General features: G+C 48.9%; 1 protein-coding gene across 2 annotated transcripts in view; it reads left to right on the top strand.

Annotated features, from left to right (window-relative positions):
- Positions 1-14,185, top strand: part of FAM234A (family with sequence similarity 234 member A) — a 1,050,028-nt gene that overhangs the window by 827,791 nt on the left and 208,052 nt on the right. For both annotated transcript variants that reach the window (XM_069647858.1, XM_069647857.1), the window contains exon 10: positions 441-593. In XM_069647858.1, coding sequence (XP_069503959.1) covers positions 441-593 — 153 coding nt within the window. The remainder of the gene's footprint in view (positions 1-440; positions 594-14,185) is intronic.

The following is a 14,185-nucleotide window of genomic DNA, read 5'->3' as shown; positions in this document are numbered from 1 at the left end:
CATGCTATAAATGTAAGTGGGTGAAGGCAGGTAGCTTGTTGTCCCCCTGTTTACCTAGGTCTGCTTTGGGTTTAGGGGGCTAGGCCAAGCCTATAATTGCCCCCACCCTGCGTTTCGAAAGGTTGTTTTCCCCCATCTGGCCCTGCCTGTGTGAGAAAGGGTCTCTTGTGCTCCCAGCATATGAATCCAGAGTTTGAAAGACAATGGGTAATCTCTGGGAGGTGCCCATCTCCCCCCTGAGTCACAGTCCATGTAGTCCATCACATACATGCACTTCTCTTTTCTTCTATACATATTTAACATTTGTAAGGTGTTCATTGTATGTGAATCTGCACCCTTGGGTCCATCTATGGTGCCAGAGCCGTTTATACAAACTATTGTTTTGCTTTCTTAATATTGTCTGCTAACCACGCCTCTGCTGTATCATTTATTTCTGTTAGGTCATGATTCTTGACAGCACATCTGGATCAGTGCATTGGGAACTCGAATTGAGTTCCAGGCCAGGAAATCCAAAACCAGAAACACTAAGGACTGGCGATCACAGGTCCACCTTCTTGTTCTGGGGCGACTATCAAACTGACATAAATAGTACAGTATGTTCATTTACTTAATAATTTATTTCTATGTGGATCAAATATTCAAAATTTCATGAAGTTACCATTGTGTTTATATTTTAGAATGTGACAGTGCTTATTGACACCCATGTTATGAGTCTTCTTGTGCAGGTCCATGTTTTTCTTGGTAACCAAGTGTGGATGACTGTGTTCAATGTGTCATTATGATCCTAACTCATGCTTTTGTCTCCTATTGCACAATAGTGTGCCAAATTGAATTCCCATTAATAGCATCTTTAATTCATGTTTTGATTGAACTAATATTTTTTAATTAATATATGTAGTCTGCAGATTGAATGTTGTGCAAAAATGTCTCGCGCAGATTTGTTGTACATCAGGGTGATTAGAATTATGTCATGCCATTCAGTCGTATTTTCTATTTTGATACTTGTGAACTGCTTCTCATCTGAATATATACCTGCTGTGTTTGGTCCACCTCCATCCTCAAGTTTCCTACATTTTTTTTAAAGTAATGACATTACCAAAATATGTTTTTACCAGAATGTTCATATAAAGTTAGTTACTTTTCAGGTAAGACGTTGCCAGCCCCTTTAGAAGAAAACAAAAACATGAAATAACATTTTTAAATATGACTGCCAGGAATGCAATTTCTCTTTACCTATTTGCATTCTTAGCATGTTTTCCACCCTTCATCTGAAACCAGTCTTCGCACAGTTAAACACCTGACATCCGGCCACATGGATTATTAAGTCTTGGTAGGAGATCAAGCTGTATGAAACCTCACAATCACAGCCCCAATTTAGAAACCTCAAACACGCCAGATGAAAATCTCAATGACCTTCAACGCATAGGTAGGAAATACTCTGAACATTCCAGCCCCAGAGAAGCTTTTCAAATACTCACAGAAGAAGCACATTGCTAAATGGTTTACCCCCAAACCCAGCCTCCTTTTTAAAAAAGAAAACCAGAGAACCGAGAGAGGAAATGACCTGCTTGCATTCAAAATGATCTACCACTGCCCGATCGATATCTACAGAGCAGAAACCTTAAAAGCAAAATAATCTCGCTACACGCACTGCATAGAGTCCACAAAATCAGAAGAAATTGTTCAAAATGATCACTGAATTTAAAAACCCTTCAGCCTGTAACAAAACACCTACACCCGGCAATGGCCAAAAACCTCACTCAGAGTGGCCTCACATTCAAACCACAGGTAAAAACATTGTAAGAGCCTCATACCTTATCTGCCTTTTCTGCACAGAGCCATGGCAGACATTGCTGTAACACTCTGTAGAATTGCTACATCAACAGCCTCTACTCATGGCTCCATGATTAATTTGTGAACAGACTACGAAAAGTCAAAAGATATGAACACATCACCCAACTATCTGAGCATTCCACTTGAGCACATTGAATGGTAGGATACAATTCAAAATCCCATTTATTGGCCACTGGTCCTTACTGCCAACCAGAGCTCTGTAATCTGGTAAAATGGCCTTTGAAACAGTAGCACGTTTCAACTGATATCAATACAGAGGATCGTCCCTCTTTTGTCTCCACACAGCACTGGAATTCAATCCCTTAATGTCAGTGTACAGAGGAAAACCATCTGGCATTCAGAGAATCCCTGTAAACCTGGCTATTGAAAATAACCCACTAGCTCAGTTCCTGTAAAGGCTGGACAAAATGTAAGCACCCAAACCAAACGGAACCTAAAGTCATTCCAAACCAACTTCTTAATCTGTTATAAACAATAAGAGACATGGATATGTGATTGCTTGGGCCATATGCATCGGACCTTTTTTCATGATAAAAAAAACACCACGTACAATGCCCAAAAATTGCTTGGTGTGAAGAATAACAACTTTCAAACCAATTCAAAATGTAGGGGTGACCCTCTCTGTTTACTCCGACCAACATTTCATATGCCATGCTCGGGGCCTGAGCCAATGAAGTCTGGTGATCAGATTTACTAGGCATTTAATTGAACTGGAATGGCATGAACTATTAATCGGGATTGACAACGCCTCCAGATAATTGCCATACCAGTTTCAGCGCTCCCTCTAGCTCACGTCTCAATCTCTTACACCTTTACACTTCTAATAGTCGACCCTGGCACACAGCAGCGCCTGCCTAGAGTACACATTAAAACACCAATGTCATTGCTCACCTCTGTAGTTCTGTCACTCACCCCAAGCCAGCAGCTGGGGACTTTGCAGTGACTACCAATGGACTGAAAGTTGTCTCTCTGTTAGGGAGAATTCTCTGTTTAGGCTGAATTTCCTAACCTAGTGAGTCCCCCAGCAGCTTTGCTGGATTTTTGGGGTTTATTTTTTTCTCCTGCCAAGAGTGAGACTCTTTTACCCTCACTCTTGGACATGGCTTGAGAGTGTTTCTGTGACTTACTATGTGCTTATGGGCTATGGGGTATTTTTTCCCTATAGGCTATCATTGGTTTTTGAATATGTGTTACACAGCACCCTCAGTGCAGTAACACAGGGGTGTCATAGAGACCCCCAAACATAGACTCCACACCCTGGGACTGACTACTGTCTCCCTGGGTCTGTAAAGTCACCATTGACTTTACTAGTCTTAATTTAGGAACTTAACCAGTACAAACCATCATACTGTGGAAGTACTGGTAGGGGCAATTAGATTGCCCCTGGGTCCGTTGTCGAGGGGGTACTGTCCTGTCCCCCCTCGCCGAGTTTCTGGCTGGTGGCAGTGGATACCACGGAAATATTCCACCGGAATATTTCCCAATGGGATTTCCCATTGATTTTAATGCACCACTTTTTGGTGCAATGTTAAAGATACCGCCGGCTTATTTATTTAATATAAATTCACCGGTTGGGATTTTTTGCCAGAACTCGCCGCCAAAATGGCGTCTAGGTTCATTTCAGTAAACCCTGAACCCGAGTCGAGCCTTTGTTCCACTTTTGGCAGGCTTCTGCACAGAAGCCCTCCAAAGTGGTGCCATTCTGTCTGGGTACCACAGGGGGTGTGGGAGGGGGTTTAGGCACCCTGGACTGAGTTGCCTTGCCAACTCATGTCGCACTCTGGTGTGATTGGCCCAGGTGGTGAGCCACCCCGCTCACCACTTAGCATGTTTGAGTGACAGCTAGGCTCTATGAATGGGGGTTTGCTGCATAAAAGCAGGGTTTTTGGGACTGGTTCTTCAGAAGTCGCCACAGGACCTAAGAAGCCGAAGAGGGAGAAGCCGAGCCGACCTGCCAAGACGACACCACCGGTGGAGCCCTGCGGAACCGTCTCACCACTTTTCCCGACGACAGAGAAGATCTCCCGCCGGAGAGTCTTCTTCCCTTGACTGGTGGGGACAACCAGTTTCTGCCTCCTTTTCGCCGCCCTGAAGCATCTTGTGGCCGCCTTGCCTGTGCCAAGCACCCCGGCAACCGAGATACCACTTTTTACCTCAACCGCGAAAGAAGGGTAACATCCTTTTAACCGGAAAAACTCCACGGCTGGTTTCTTCCCTGGTAGTGCAACGACCTCCAGCTTTCCTCCACGACGAGATCTTATCCTCCTCTGGACGACGCCGTGACTTGCACCCACTACCAGGAACAACTGCCACCGCTGGAGGATCCTTTCCATTTTAAAGGTACCGTGTTCCGCCCGGCTTCCCTTGCCACCGATTGTACGGGGTAGATTTAACCCTCGGCTCTCGACCCTGGGTAAGCCTGGGACACTCTAACTAAACTTTTCTTAACTGAGAAAACCCTTTTCTACTCACCTGTAAAGACTTGTGACATTGTGTGATCTTGGGCATCTTTTCGCCTGGCTTTCCCTAGGGTGGGCCTGGCAACCGAACTTCCTTGCTCCTCAATAGACTGCCTTGCTAAACTTACTGTGAATCTCTGAAAAGTCTTTTTCCTTGCTGTTTTCATTATTTCTGCCTTTCTCCCTCCCTTTTTAACTAACTTGTTGGAGTGCCATCTAACGTTAAGCGCTCACCTCTGTTTGGAAATAAGTGGTGTTAACTTAGACTTGTCCAACAAATAACTAGGGATGTACATATAAGTAATAGTGACTGTGTTTTGACTTACTTACCTTTTCTGTGCTAGTGTAATTTATGAGTGTGTCTTTTAAATAAATAATTATATACTTTTACACCTAGCTCTGGTCAGTGTTTGTTTGTACTACTGTGCCTCTGTACCTATTATGTATGCTCTGTATACTGCCTAACTCTTCTTGAGGGAAGTCTGACTGCTCAGCCACAGCTACCAGGTAAATCTGGGTGGTACAGACTGCTACCAAGTGGGTTTACTGCCAAACACCTGTAGCCTTAAATCTTTTGCAGTGGTCCCAGAGGGAACTGCACAGGTTTCTGTCTAACACTCTCGCATCCAATTTTAAACACGCACCCAAGAACCACTGTTACAAAACCACTATAGAATCATAACAGCACCCAGGGCGTGGGTACTTCCTTACTGCGTGCATCAAAACGTCAGGATTTGCATTTTTCTTCCCTCCCTAGCACGCAAATTAGTAGCATCACCTGCCCTCCACCCCGCCTCCTCCCCCGTGCTTATTTAAAAAAACTTTTGCAGAGGATGCAGAATGTACACAAGTCTCCATATGAGATGTCAATATGGGGAAAATTGGAGTAAAAGTTGTCATAAGCAATTGAACACTAATGAACTTGAAAGGCAAGATCTGTACAAATCTTCATGTATGAGATGTCAATAGGAGGAAGATTAGAACGAGCATTGCAGCAAGCCAATGAATACTAACAATGAAGTTAAAACTTGAACATGTTGCCATATATGAAATGTCACTATGGGGGAAGTTGAAACAAGTGCTACCTCGAGCCAATAAAGTATAAACAATGAAGGAGTACAACTGTTATAATTGGAGAGAAACAGAACTTGAAAGATAAAGACATGGTTATAAGAAGACCTCGTGAAAGAAGTGTAACAGGCAGTGAGTCTTTGGGGGAAAGATACCAGGCAGGAGAGTAAACCAGGGGATCCTCAAAGCCCAGAGGGGGGGATTTCTGGCAGGGGGGAGTACACCAAGTAATCCATCTAGTGTATGTGAAAGGAAAAGACTTTGTGAAAAGGTTCCTGGCAGGAGACCATCTTTAAGAGGTTGCTGTGTAAAAAAGACATATTTCGCCATCGTTTAAAACACCATTGTTTGGAAAAGAAATTGTGCTCATCCTTAAAGTGTTAAAACGCCATTACTTAAGTTGCTGTGTAGAAGAGACACTTTTGCAATCCTTTTAAACAACATTTCTTGGAAAAGACACTTCATCATCCTTAAAGAGTCATGTGGAAAAGACATTTCTACTAATCTACAAGAAACATTGAACAGAACATTTTCAATATTCTACCCAAGACAGTTCAGGGGCAGGGAATCATCCCTTGGATACAAGGATTTACATATTTTGTTTGTGCACACTGTTTGCTGAATCTAAAGCAGATACATTTACCTTGCACCTTTTGTTCATTTTGAGTGTGAGGTCAGATATGTTTTGGACACAGGGACAGTTTGCCTAATTACAACGAGGGGACACAGACTTATTTTAGTTTTTTATTTCCTAGGCTGGGAAACTCTCTTTAGGATATGCACAGAAAGGCCTTTATCCAAACCCTTTTATTTTAATAAAATGTCTCATGTTGAAAACATTACAACTTTGTGCCCACCTCTCATTTCTGGAACCTCACAGTACCAGATATTGAGAGTAGATTTAATTGACCAATGCAAGCCTTTTTACTTGTCTTTCAGGCTAAAGACCTGAAGTACTTTTAGCCACAAAGAAATTATAGCAAATTACCATAGTTCTAAAGTGTTTTCTTATTCTCCAGCATGGGGTCTGGCATGGATTCACATGCTCATGAATATTCCCCGTCGTCAGGCTGGGAATCCTCTATAAAAGAAAAAATCAGTTTAGTTTCTGAACTGTCTTTCTCCTAATAATCAATCACTGGTCTCTGAGTCATACTGCCCCCAGCCAATGACTGCCCTCTACCTAAGCCCCTCCTCAGGCAGCCATCTTCAGCTTTTTACCGCACGTTCAAATGTTTGGAGTCCTCGTTCTTAGCTCTTGAGCTTTTACTGCGTATTGCGTTTTTTCAAAGAGTTTACTCTTATTTATTCCGTCAAATCGAGCCTCAAGCTCCACTGATACTACTTCCGATTAACAGGGGCCCGTTTCGGAAATCTCTAGGCCCCTCGACGGTGAATTTTCATCACCTTTCACTTCTTGGAGGATTCCAGAAGATCTTTGAGGCCTACCCCACGTGGACATGGCCGAACACAAAGGAGACCCGACGCCCGTTGGATCCAAGCGGTTTAGAATCTGCCCAGGATGTGGACTACAGAACGTCTTCAAGGAGGATGAGCATTCCCGGTGCCTCTACTGCCTGCACTCCGACAAGTCGCACGTGTAGGAGGACTGTGCGTTCTGCAAGGACATGACCGCCTGCACCATGATGGACGTCGCAAACAGCTCGCTGACTGGCTATAAGCGAAAAGCCCAGCAACAAGTGAGCCCAAGAAGAAGTCTGAGCGGTCTTCGAAGACCTTTGAGGGCGCTTCGGCGATGGTGGCCCAACATAGGGCAAAGCACTGCGAGTCCGTGGGCACTGGGAGCGCCGTTGGTATGGGCTCCACGGCTGCCATGCTGGGCGCAGCATCGCCGACGCCGTCAACCACGAGCCAATGCTCCGGCTCGACGAAGAGGATGTCTGAAAACCCGGGTGAGCTTCGGTAGAAGCCCTGGTCGACACCTATGACGAAAACCAAGGGGGAGTGAGGCAGTGACCCTCCGCCCACAGTGAAGGCCTCAGACGCGCCAAAGGTCATGAAGGCCCAGATTCACCTGGCTAAGGCTTCAATTGAGGAAGTGACCGTGTCCCTGGCGAAACCCGCAGATGCAGCCCAGTGGAGACGACCTCAAAGCCAAGAGTTGCCCTGCCCTCCCGGAGGGAATAGTCTTTCCTGCCCATCGAAAAGACCCAGTGAAACCCTTGGTCGAGAAGAAGGGGGGGCGCAATAGTCCTACCGAACTCTTAACTCCTCTGGGGATGAGCTGGCGGCTCTCAAGGCAGTCTTGGACAAGAGATTCGTCGAGGTCGGGTCCTACGGAAGGATCCTGACAAGGTGGACGTGGAGAGCGACCAGGGAGCCGACGAGGGACGGCAGATCACCACGCCGCTGCTGACACTCCCGTTGCAACTGACGGACAGGTCGGAGGACATCTTGCTAGCCCTGCACACCCTGTGTTCAAAAATAAGAACAAGGATGCTGTAACGCTCACCTGATTCCCACGGAGGCGCTGATCCCGGCTGGGCTGCTATCGTTTCTTGAATTGAGAAGCGTAGAGCTCGGACGACTCTCAGGACTGGGCTTCCTCTTATCGAATGTCTGACTTGCAGGGTAAGTTTTCTGCAGGTGGAAGAAAAAGGGTTAATCACCGTTTGATGGGATTTCTTCTGCCACCAATCGCCAGTTTCTCCCACAGCCTAGCTTTCTACTTGTCTCGGCGAGCTCTCACCATAGGCGTATAAATGCTGAGCTCTCCATCCTGCGTCTGGTGCAGGGGTGCGTGGATTCCAGTTACGTCACTGGATGAGTTCAGTGTTGAGGCTCAAGTCTTTTGCGGCCTTAGTTGTGGCACTGGTGCTGGGATGCCGAAGAGCGATGCCGCCGTTACTGCACGAGCGGATGCCTGTAAGTATACTGTAGTCTTTAGGCTTTAAAAGATGGGCACCTCAATAATGTCCCTTTTCCTTTGTTTCAGGCCTCGGGATGCTGTAGGCGTAGTTTTCCGTTGCCGCTGCACGTGCCGATGCACGCAAGTATAATGATCGTTGGCCGCTTTTAATGGCACCTCTAATAATGTCCTTTTTCTAGTTTTCAGGTGCCGGGATGCTGCGGTTGATGCGGCCGCTTCTGCGCGTGCAAAAACTGGTAAGTTAAGATGAATGCGACTGCCTTCACCCGAACCCCTTTTTAATTATGTCCTTTGCCTTTCAGGTGCAGAGAAGCTGCCGAAGAGAAGGCCGCGGTTAGCTCCGTTGCAATCACGGATGGATCAGGTAAGCGGGCGCGGCTGCGAGCGAGTTGCACTTTTCTAAACTTATGTTTATTCTTTGCAGGTTTTGCCGGTGACTGGATTCCGGGATCTGGTAAGTATTGTTCTGTGTCTTTCTTCATCCACAGGTTGCTGCGCGGAAGCTGAAGATGACTCTGGACCTGGAATGCAGGAGCCGACTCGGTGAGCGTCCTGCTGCTGCTGCTGCAGAATAACGCGAAGCACGTGTTTTCCATCGGGCGTGGTTTAAATAGCAGAGAAGTGCTTCCAGTGTGTGTTCTTCCACCGGTTCCACCCAGGTAAGAAAAGAGTTCCTGAATGGAGGGAATAGTTCCTCCCAGCCCTGATGGCTTGGGATTTCAACCAGACTGGATTGTTCTGGGTAAATATGCAGCATGGTCTGCCTCAGGTAAGTCCACCCAAGCATTATTACACTGTTTATCAATATGAGCCCGGCGCCTATGGCGCCGGGACTGAAACCCTTCATGAGCATGGCGCCAAGGCGCCAGGACACGGTCCAAAGGGCCCCGTAGGGGTCTGCTGGGTCCGGAGTAGTGGAAGACGGGTCTGCTTCCGAGGGCGCTGGGCCAGTCCTGGCCCCTCGGGAGTAGCGCCCATGACAGATGCCTTTGCCTCCGGCGGACGATCCAGCGGCACCTGGACCATCAAGGAGCCCTCCACTCAAGCAGAGGCAGGTCATCCACCCCCACCCTTTCATCCTTCACCTCCATTTCCTCCTCCAAGGGACGAGACTGAGACGGAGACGACGGGGATGGACGACGGCGGCGACGACGGAACAGATCTCCCATCGCCCCCACCCCGGGCTTCTCCTCCCGACGAAATTGGCTCGTTTCAGGCCATGATTGCTAGGGCCTCGGAGGTTTTTCATCTATGCCCCGAGGAGCAGAAGGAGGGATTCCTTTATCACCGATGAGGGGCTGTTGGACGACATCTTGGACGAGGGACTGGCCCTCCTGAAGAACCCATCCTCGACATTGGCGAAGAGAGACCGGTACAAGTAGTACCGGGTCCCAGACTCAGCACCAATGTGCTTCAGAGCTCAGCCATCTCCAGACTATGTGGTGATAGGGAGCTGTGGTTTAAAATCGCACCCCTCCTGGAAATCCTCCCAGGCGACAAGAGGGCAGAGGCCCTTGGCTTCGGACCACGCCATTACGGTGGCCAGGGACATCATGGCTGACTCAGGGCCACCGACTTCCGTCAAGACGTTCAGACGAGGGTACTGGACATGCCCTTCGACCGGAACAACTTGTTCAGCAAGGCAGTAGACGAGTCACTGCAGGCCATCAAGGCAGACCCCGAGACGGCCCGTGCCGTGGGCCCGCTCCATCAACGACAGCCGTCCTTTCGGCCCTCCAGAGGCAAGTCAGGTGCCTCCAAAGGATTCGGCGGCAGCTCTTCCTCATACCGTCAGGCAGACCGTTCTTCATCGCAGGAAGCCTACAGAGGCCGCAACAAGGCTGGCGGACATCGTCGTCGCCAAGGGGGCCAAGGCGGTAAGGCCTCGGCGAAGCAGGACTGAACCAGCCATGACATTGGGCCCCCACCTGAGCACCCCAGTGGGAGGCCGGCTGAAGAACTTTGTCTGCGTGTGGAAATCAATCTCCACCGACCGTTGAGTGCTGGATGCCGTGGCCCACGGGCACACACTGGAGTTCAAAAGGAAGTATCCCCTTTTTCCACCCGTGGCCAGCAAAGCGAACCGCATTCCTCAACTACTTCTGGAGGTAAGAGCAATGCTAATGAAGGGCACGATAAAGCTAGTCCCAAAGAGGCTCCTGGGCTCCGGAGTCTAATCGCTGTACTTCCTCGTTTGAAAGAAGCCCAGCGGCTGATGGCCCATCCTAGATCTCCGCCGCCTCAACAAATACATAAAATCCGTGAAATTCCAGATGGTCTCCCTTCAGCACGTGCTGGGACAGCTAGAAGAAGGACTTCCTGTCATCGCTGGACCTGGAGGATGCCTACTTCCACATCCCCGTTCACAAAGGGCATCGTAAGTTTTTGCGCTTCGTGTTCCAAGGACGGCACTACCAGTTCAAGGCCCTCCCTTTCGGTTTGAAGTCGGCCCCAAGGGTCTTCACCAAGTGCCTGGCACCGGTGGTGGCGCGGCTGCGCCTGCAGGGGATCCAAGTCTACCTCTATTTGGACGATTGGCTCATCCGAGCGAAGTCAAGGGAACTCGCCATCAAACACACAGTGAGGACCGTCAGCCTGCTCACGGAACTGGGGTTCTTGATAAACTATGCAAAGTCCTGCTTGGAGCCATCGCAGGACGCCCAGTTCCTGGAAGCCGGACTCAACAGGGTGGCGTGCCTAGCCGCACCGTCAGAGGACAGGATAAAGGTCGTCCTGGGCAAGGTACAACGGCTGTTGGCCATGAAGGTTGCCAGGGTGAGGTCCATCAAGTACCTGCTCGGCATGATGTCGTCATGCATCTACCTCGTTCGGCTGTGCAGACTGCGGATGCGGCTGCTGCAGGAGTTCCTCGACGCCTGTTGGATGCAGGCAAAGGGAAGCTTCGAGGACAGGATCGCCCTCAGCGAGACTTTCCGTCGGGTGATTCTATGGTGGGGGAGTCCGCGCGCATCTAGCAGCGGTAACGGACTTCCAGACCCCAGCGCATCAGGAGACGGTGACAACAGACGCCTCCCTGGAGGAATGGGGCGCACACACCAGAAATCTCCACGCAAGAGGACTTTGGCTCCCGGAGGAGAAGTCGTTGCACATCAACGTCCTGGAGCTCCAGGCCATGTTTTGGGCCCTCAAGTCTTTCCTTCCGTCCCTCAAGGGCAAGGTGGTGCGGGTCTTCACCGACAACACCACGACGATGTTCTACATTCGGAAGCAGGGGGGCACCAGATCCCCTGCTCTCTCCAAGGAAGCGCAGGACCTATGGCACTGGGACATCGCTCAAAGGATGTTCCTGATACCCTTTCATCTGGCAGGAGTGAAGAACACTGTCGCTGACTCACTCAGCAGGGAGCTGCGTACTTGCCATGAGTGGGAACTCCGGCAGGATCAGGTGGACCTACTTTTTCGATGATTCGGCAATCTCCAGATCCATCTGTTTGCAACAGCGAGTGGCAGAGGTTTGCCAGCAGGTTTCCCCAGCTGGGGAGCATGGGGGGGGGGGTACCATGGAGGATGTGTTCTCATTCCCCTGGGACGGCCTGTTTCTCTATGCGTTCCCACCGTTGCCGTTGCTCCTATGACTCATCAGTCAACTCAGACGGCCTCGGTGCAGGATGATCCTTGTCGCACTGGCGTTGCCGAGGCAGATATGGTACCCGGACCTTCTGGACTTGTCAGCGTCCCCTCCAGTCAAGCTTCCGGCGGACGCAGATCTTCTCGCCAGGGAAGGAGGCGCGATCCTGCACCATGACCCGTCGTCGCGATACCTGCAGGCCTGGCTCCTGCAGCATTACAGTTTGGAGGATGCAAGATCCCGGCAGACTGCAAGGAGGTGCTTGCCAAGGCCAGGGTTGCTTCGACTCTTAAGTGCTACGGACATAAATGGAAGAGGTTCACTGTCTGGTGTTGTGCACAGAAGATTAAACCTCTACGGATTACGGCCGCTGAAGTGCTGCCGCATTTGCTGTTGCTGTCCAAGGCGGGGCTGGTGCATGCCTCTATCAAGATCCATCTGGCGGCAATCTCCCGCTACACCAGAACTCTGGGGCGATCGTCGCTGTGGTCGCATCGCCTGGTGAAGAAGTTCATGAAAGGACTTTTCCACTCGTTCCCGCCAGTGAAGACGCCAACCCTGGCGTGGGAGCTCAATGGACTTCCCTCTCAACGAGCCCTTGGTGTTCCCTGTTTTCTCCCCATCACCTTCATCGCCGGCTGAGAGAACTTTGCACTCGCTGGATGTGGCTAGAGCGCTGAAGTTCTACGTGGACCACACAAAGAGTTTTCGGAAGACGGCACAACTGTTTGTTAACTTTGGCCCTGTGGACCAGAAGAAGGCCCTCTCAAAGGCCTCCATTTCCAGGTGGCTCTATGGCTGCATCACGCACTGTCCCCGGTTGGCAAACCAACCGTTGCCTGGCCATTCGAGAGCCCATTCGACCAGAGGGATCGCTGCAACTATGGCGTTCCTGTCTGGTGTGCCCCTGCAGGACATCTGCAGGGCTGCTACGTGGGGGTCGACGTACACCTTCACGAGATTCTACTGCGTCGACCGGGATTCCACGGAGGAGTCCAGAGTCGGCCAAGCAGTGATGCGCAACCTGTTCGCTTGAAGGTGAGCCTGGTGAGGAGGTTAGAGATGCTTAATGTTGAGTTGTTGTAATGCTTAATATTGAGCCTTGCCACCTCCTGTGGTTGTGCATGTGTGTACTGCTTTGTATTCTTTTATTCATGAGCATGTGAATCCATGCCAGACCCCATGCTGGAGAAGGAACAAGTTACTTACCTGTAACTGTTGTTCTCTAGCATGGGTCTGGCATGGATTCACATGCAAACCCTCCCGCCTACCCCTCTGCGGCTCTTCTCTTGGTCCTACTGCCACTTTACGTGCTACCAAATCTGAAGATGGCTGCCTGAGGAGGGGCTTAGGTAGAGAGCAGTCATTGGCTGGGGGCAGTATGACCCAGAGACCAGTGATTGGTTATTATGAGAAAGACAGTTCAGAAACAAAACTGAAACTGATTCTTTCTTTTACCGAGTATTCCCAGCCTGACGACTGGGAATATTCATGAGCATGTGAATCCATGCCAGACCCATGCTGGAGAACAACAGTTGCAGGTAAGTAACTTGTTCCTTGTCGATTAGTCATTTATTAGAAGCAGTTTTATGTAGCTTGTGGTTAACCAGACTTTTAATGGAACGTGTGTTCAGGGTTATTTTCAGAGGCTGTGCTATTCCAAATGTGACATTTTGCATTTCCGTGTGGTCCTTAAGAGATCCGTCTTGGACTTGCATTAAAGCGCATTTTTTGCTATTAATTCAAAGCATGATCTCAAACGTGTTAAAAATATCACTTATTCGGCATCAGCACACAAGCAACAATACCCGTTTTCAATCATTGTGGCACAAGTGGTGTAGCTTGAAAAACGTAGCCCTTGTCAAACGGAAGCACTCCGCTTTTTAAAAGGATAAACAATGTTTAAGGTCCTCTAGATATCACCCTAAATACGAGAGGTAACCATGAAGTATGCTGTATGCCATGGGTTGAGGTTACTATGCCGCACACAAAACCACAGTAGTGCTGACAGTCTTTCGCGATAGTTGCTTGTTAGCGGTTACCCAAGCCCAAATGTTTGAGGACCACAACCTTTTTAAAGCCAGATGGGATTTAAAAAGCATTTCGCACAGAGTTGTTAATAGACAAATAACATTTTTTGGGATGTATTCTTGTTAGTCATGACATATTCCTGACAGTACAAACCCAATCCTTGTTTGGTCAAGAGTGTTATCCACATTCAGTAAACATGTAGTTTTGGGGGAGAAAAGGAACAGAAAGCTCCAAACTCAAAAGTTCTTTCAGGAAAAAATAGGTTGAACACACCCATTTTGATTCTTGTGT

Source organism: Ambystoma mexicanum, chromosome 2q (genome assembly GCF_040938575.1).
Source record: "Ambystoma mexicanum isolate Mex_15411 chromosome 2q, UKY_AmexF1_1, whole genome shotgun sequence".
NCBI lineage: Eukaryota > Metazoa > Chordata > Amphibia > Caudata > Ambystomatidae > Ambystoma > Ambystoma mexicanum.
This window is presented reverse-complemented; position numbering and strand designations above follow the sequence as displayed.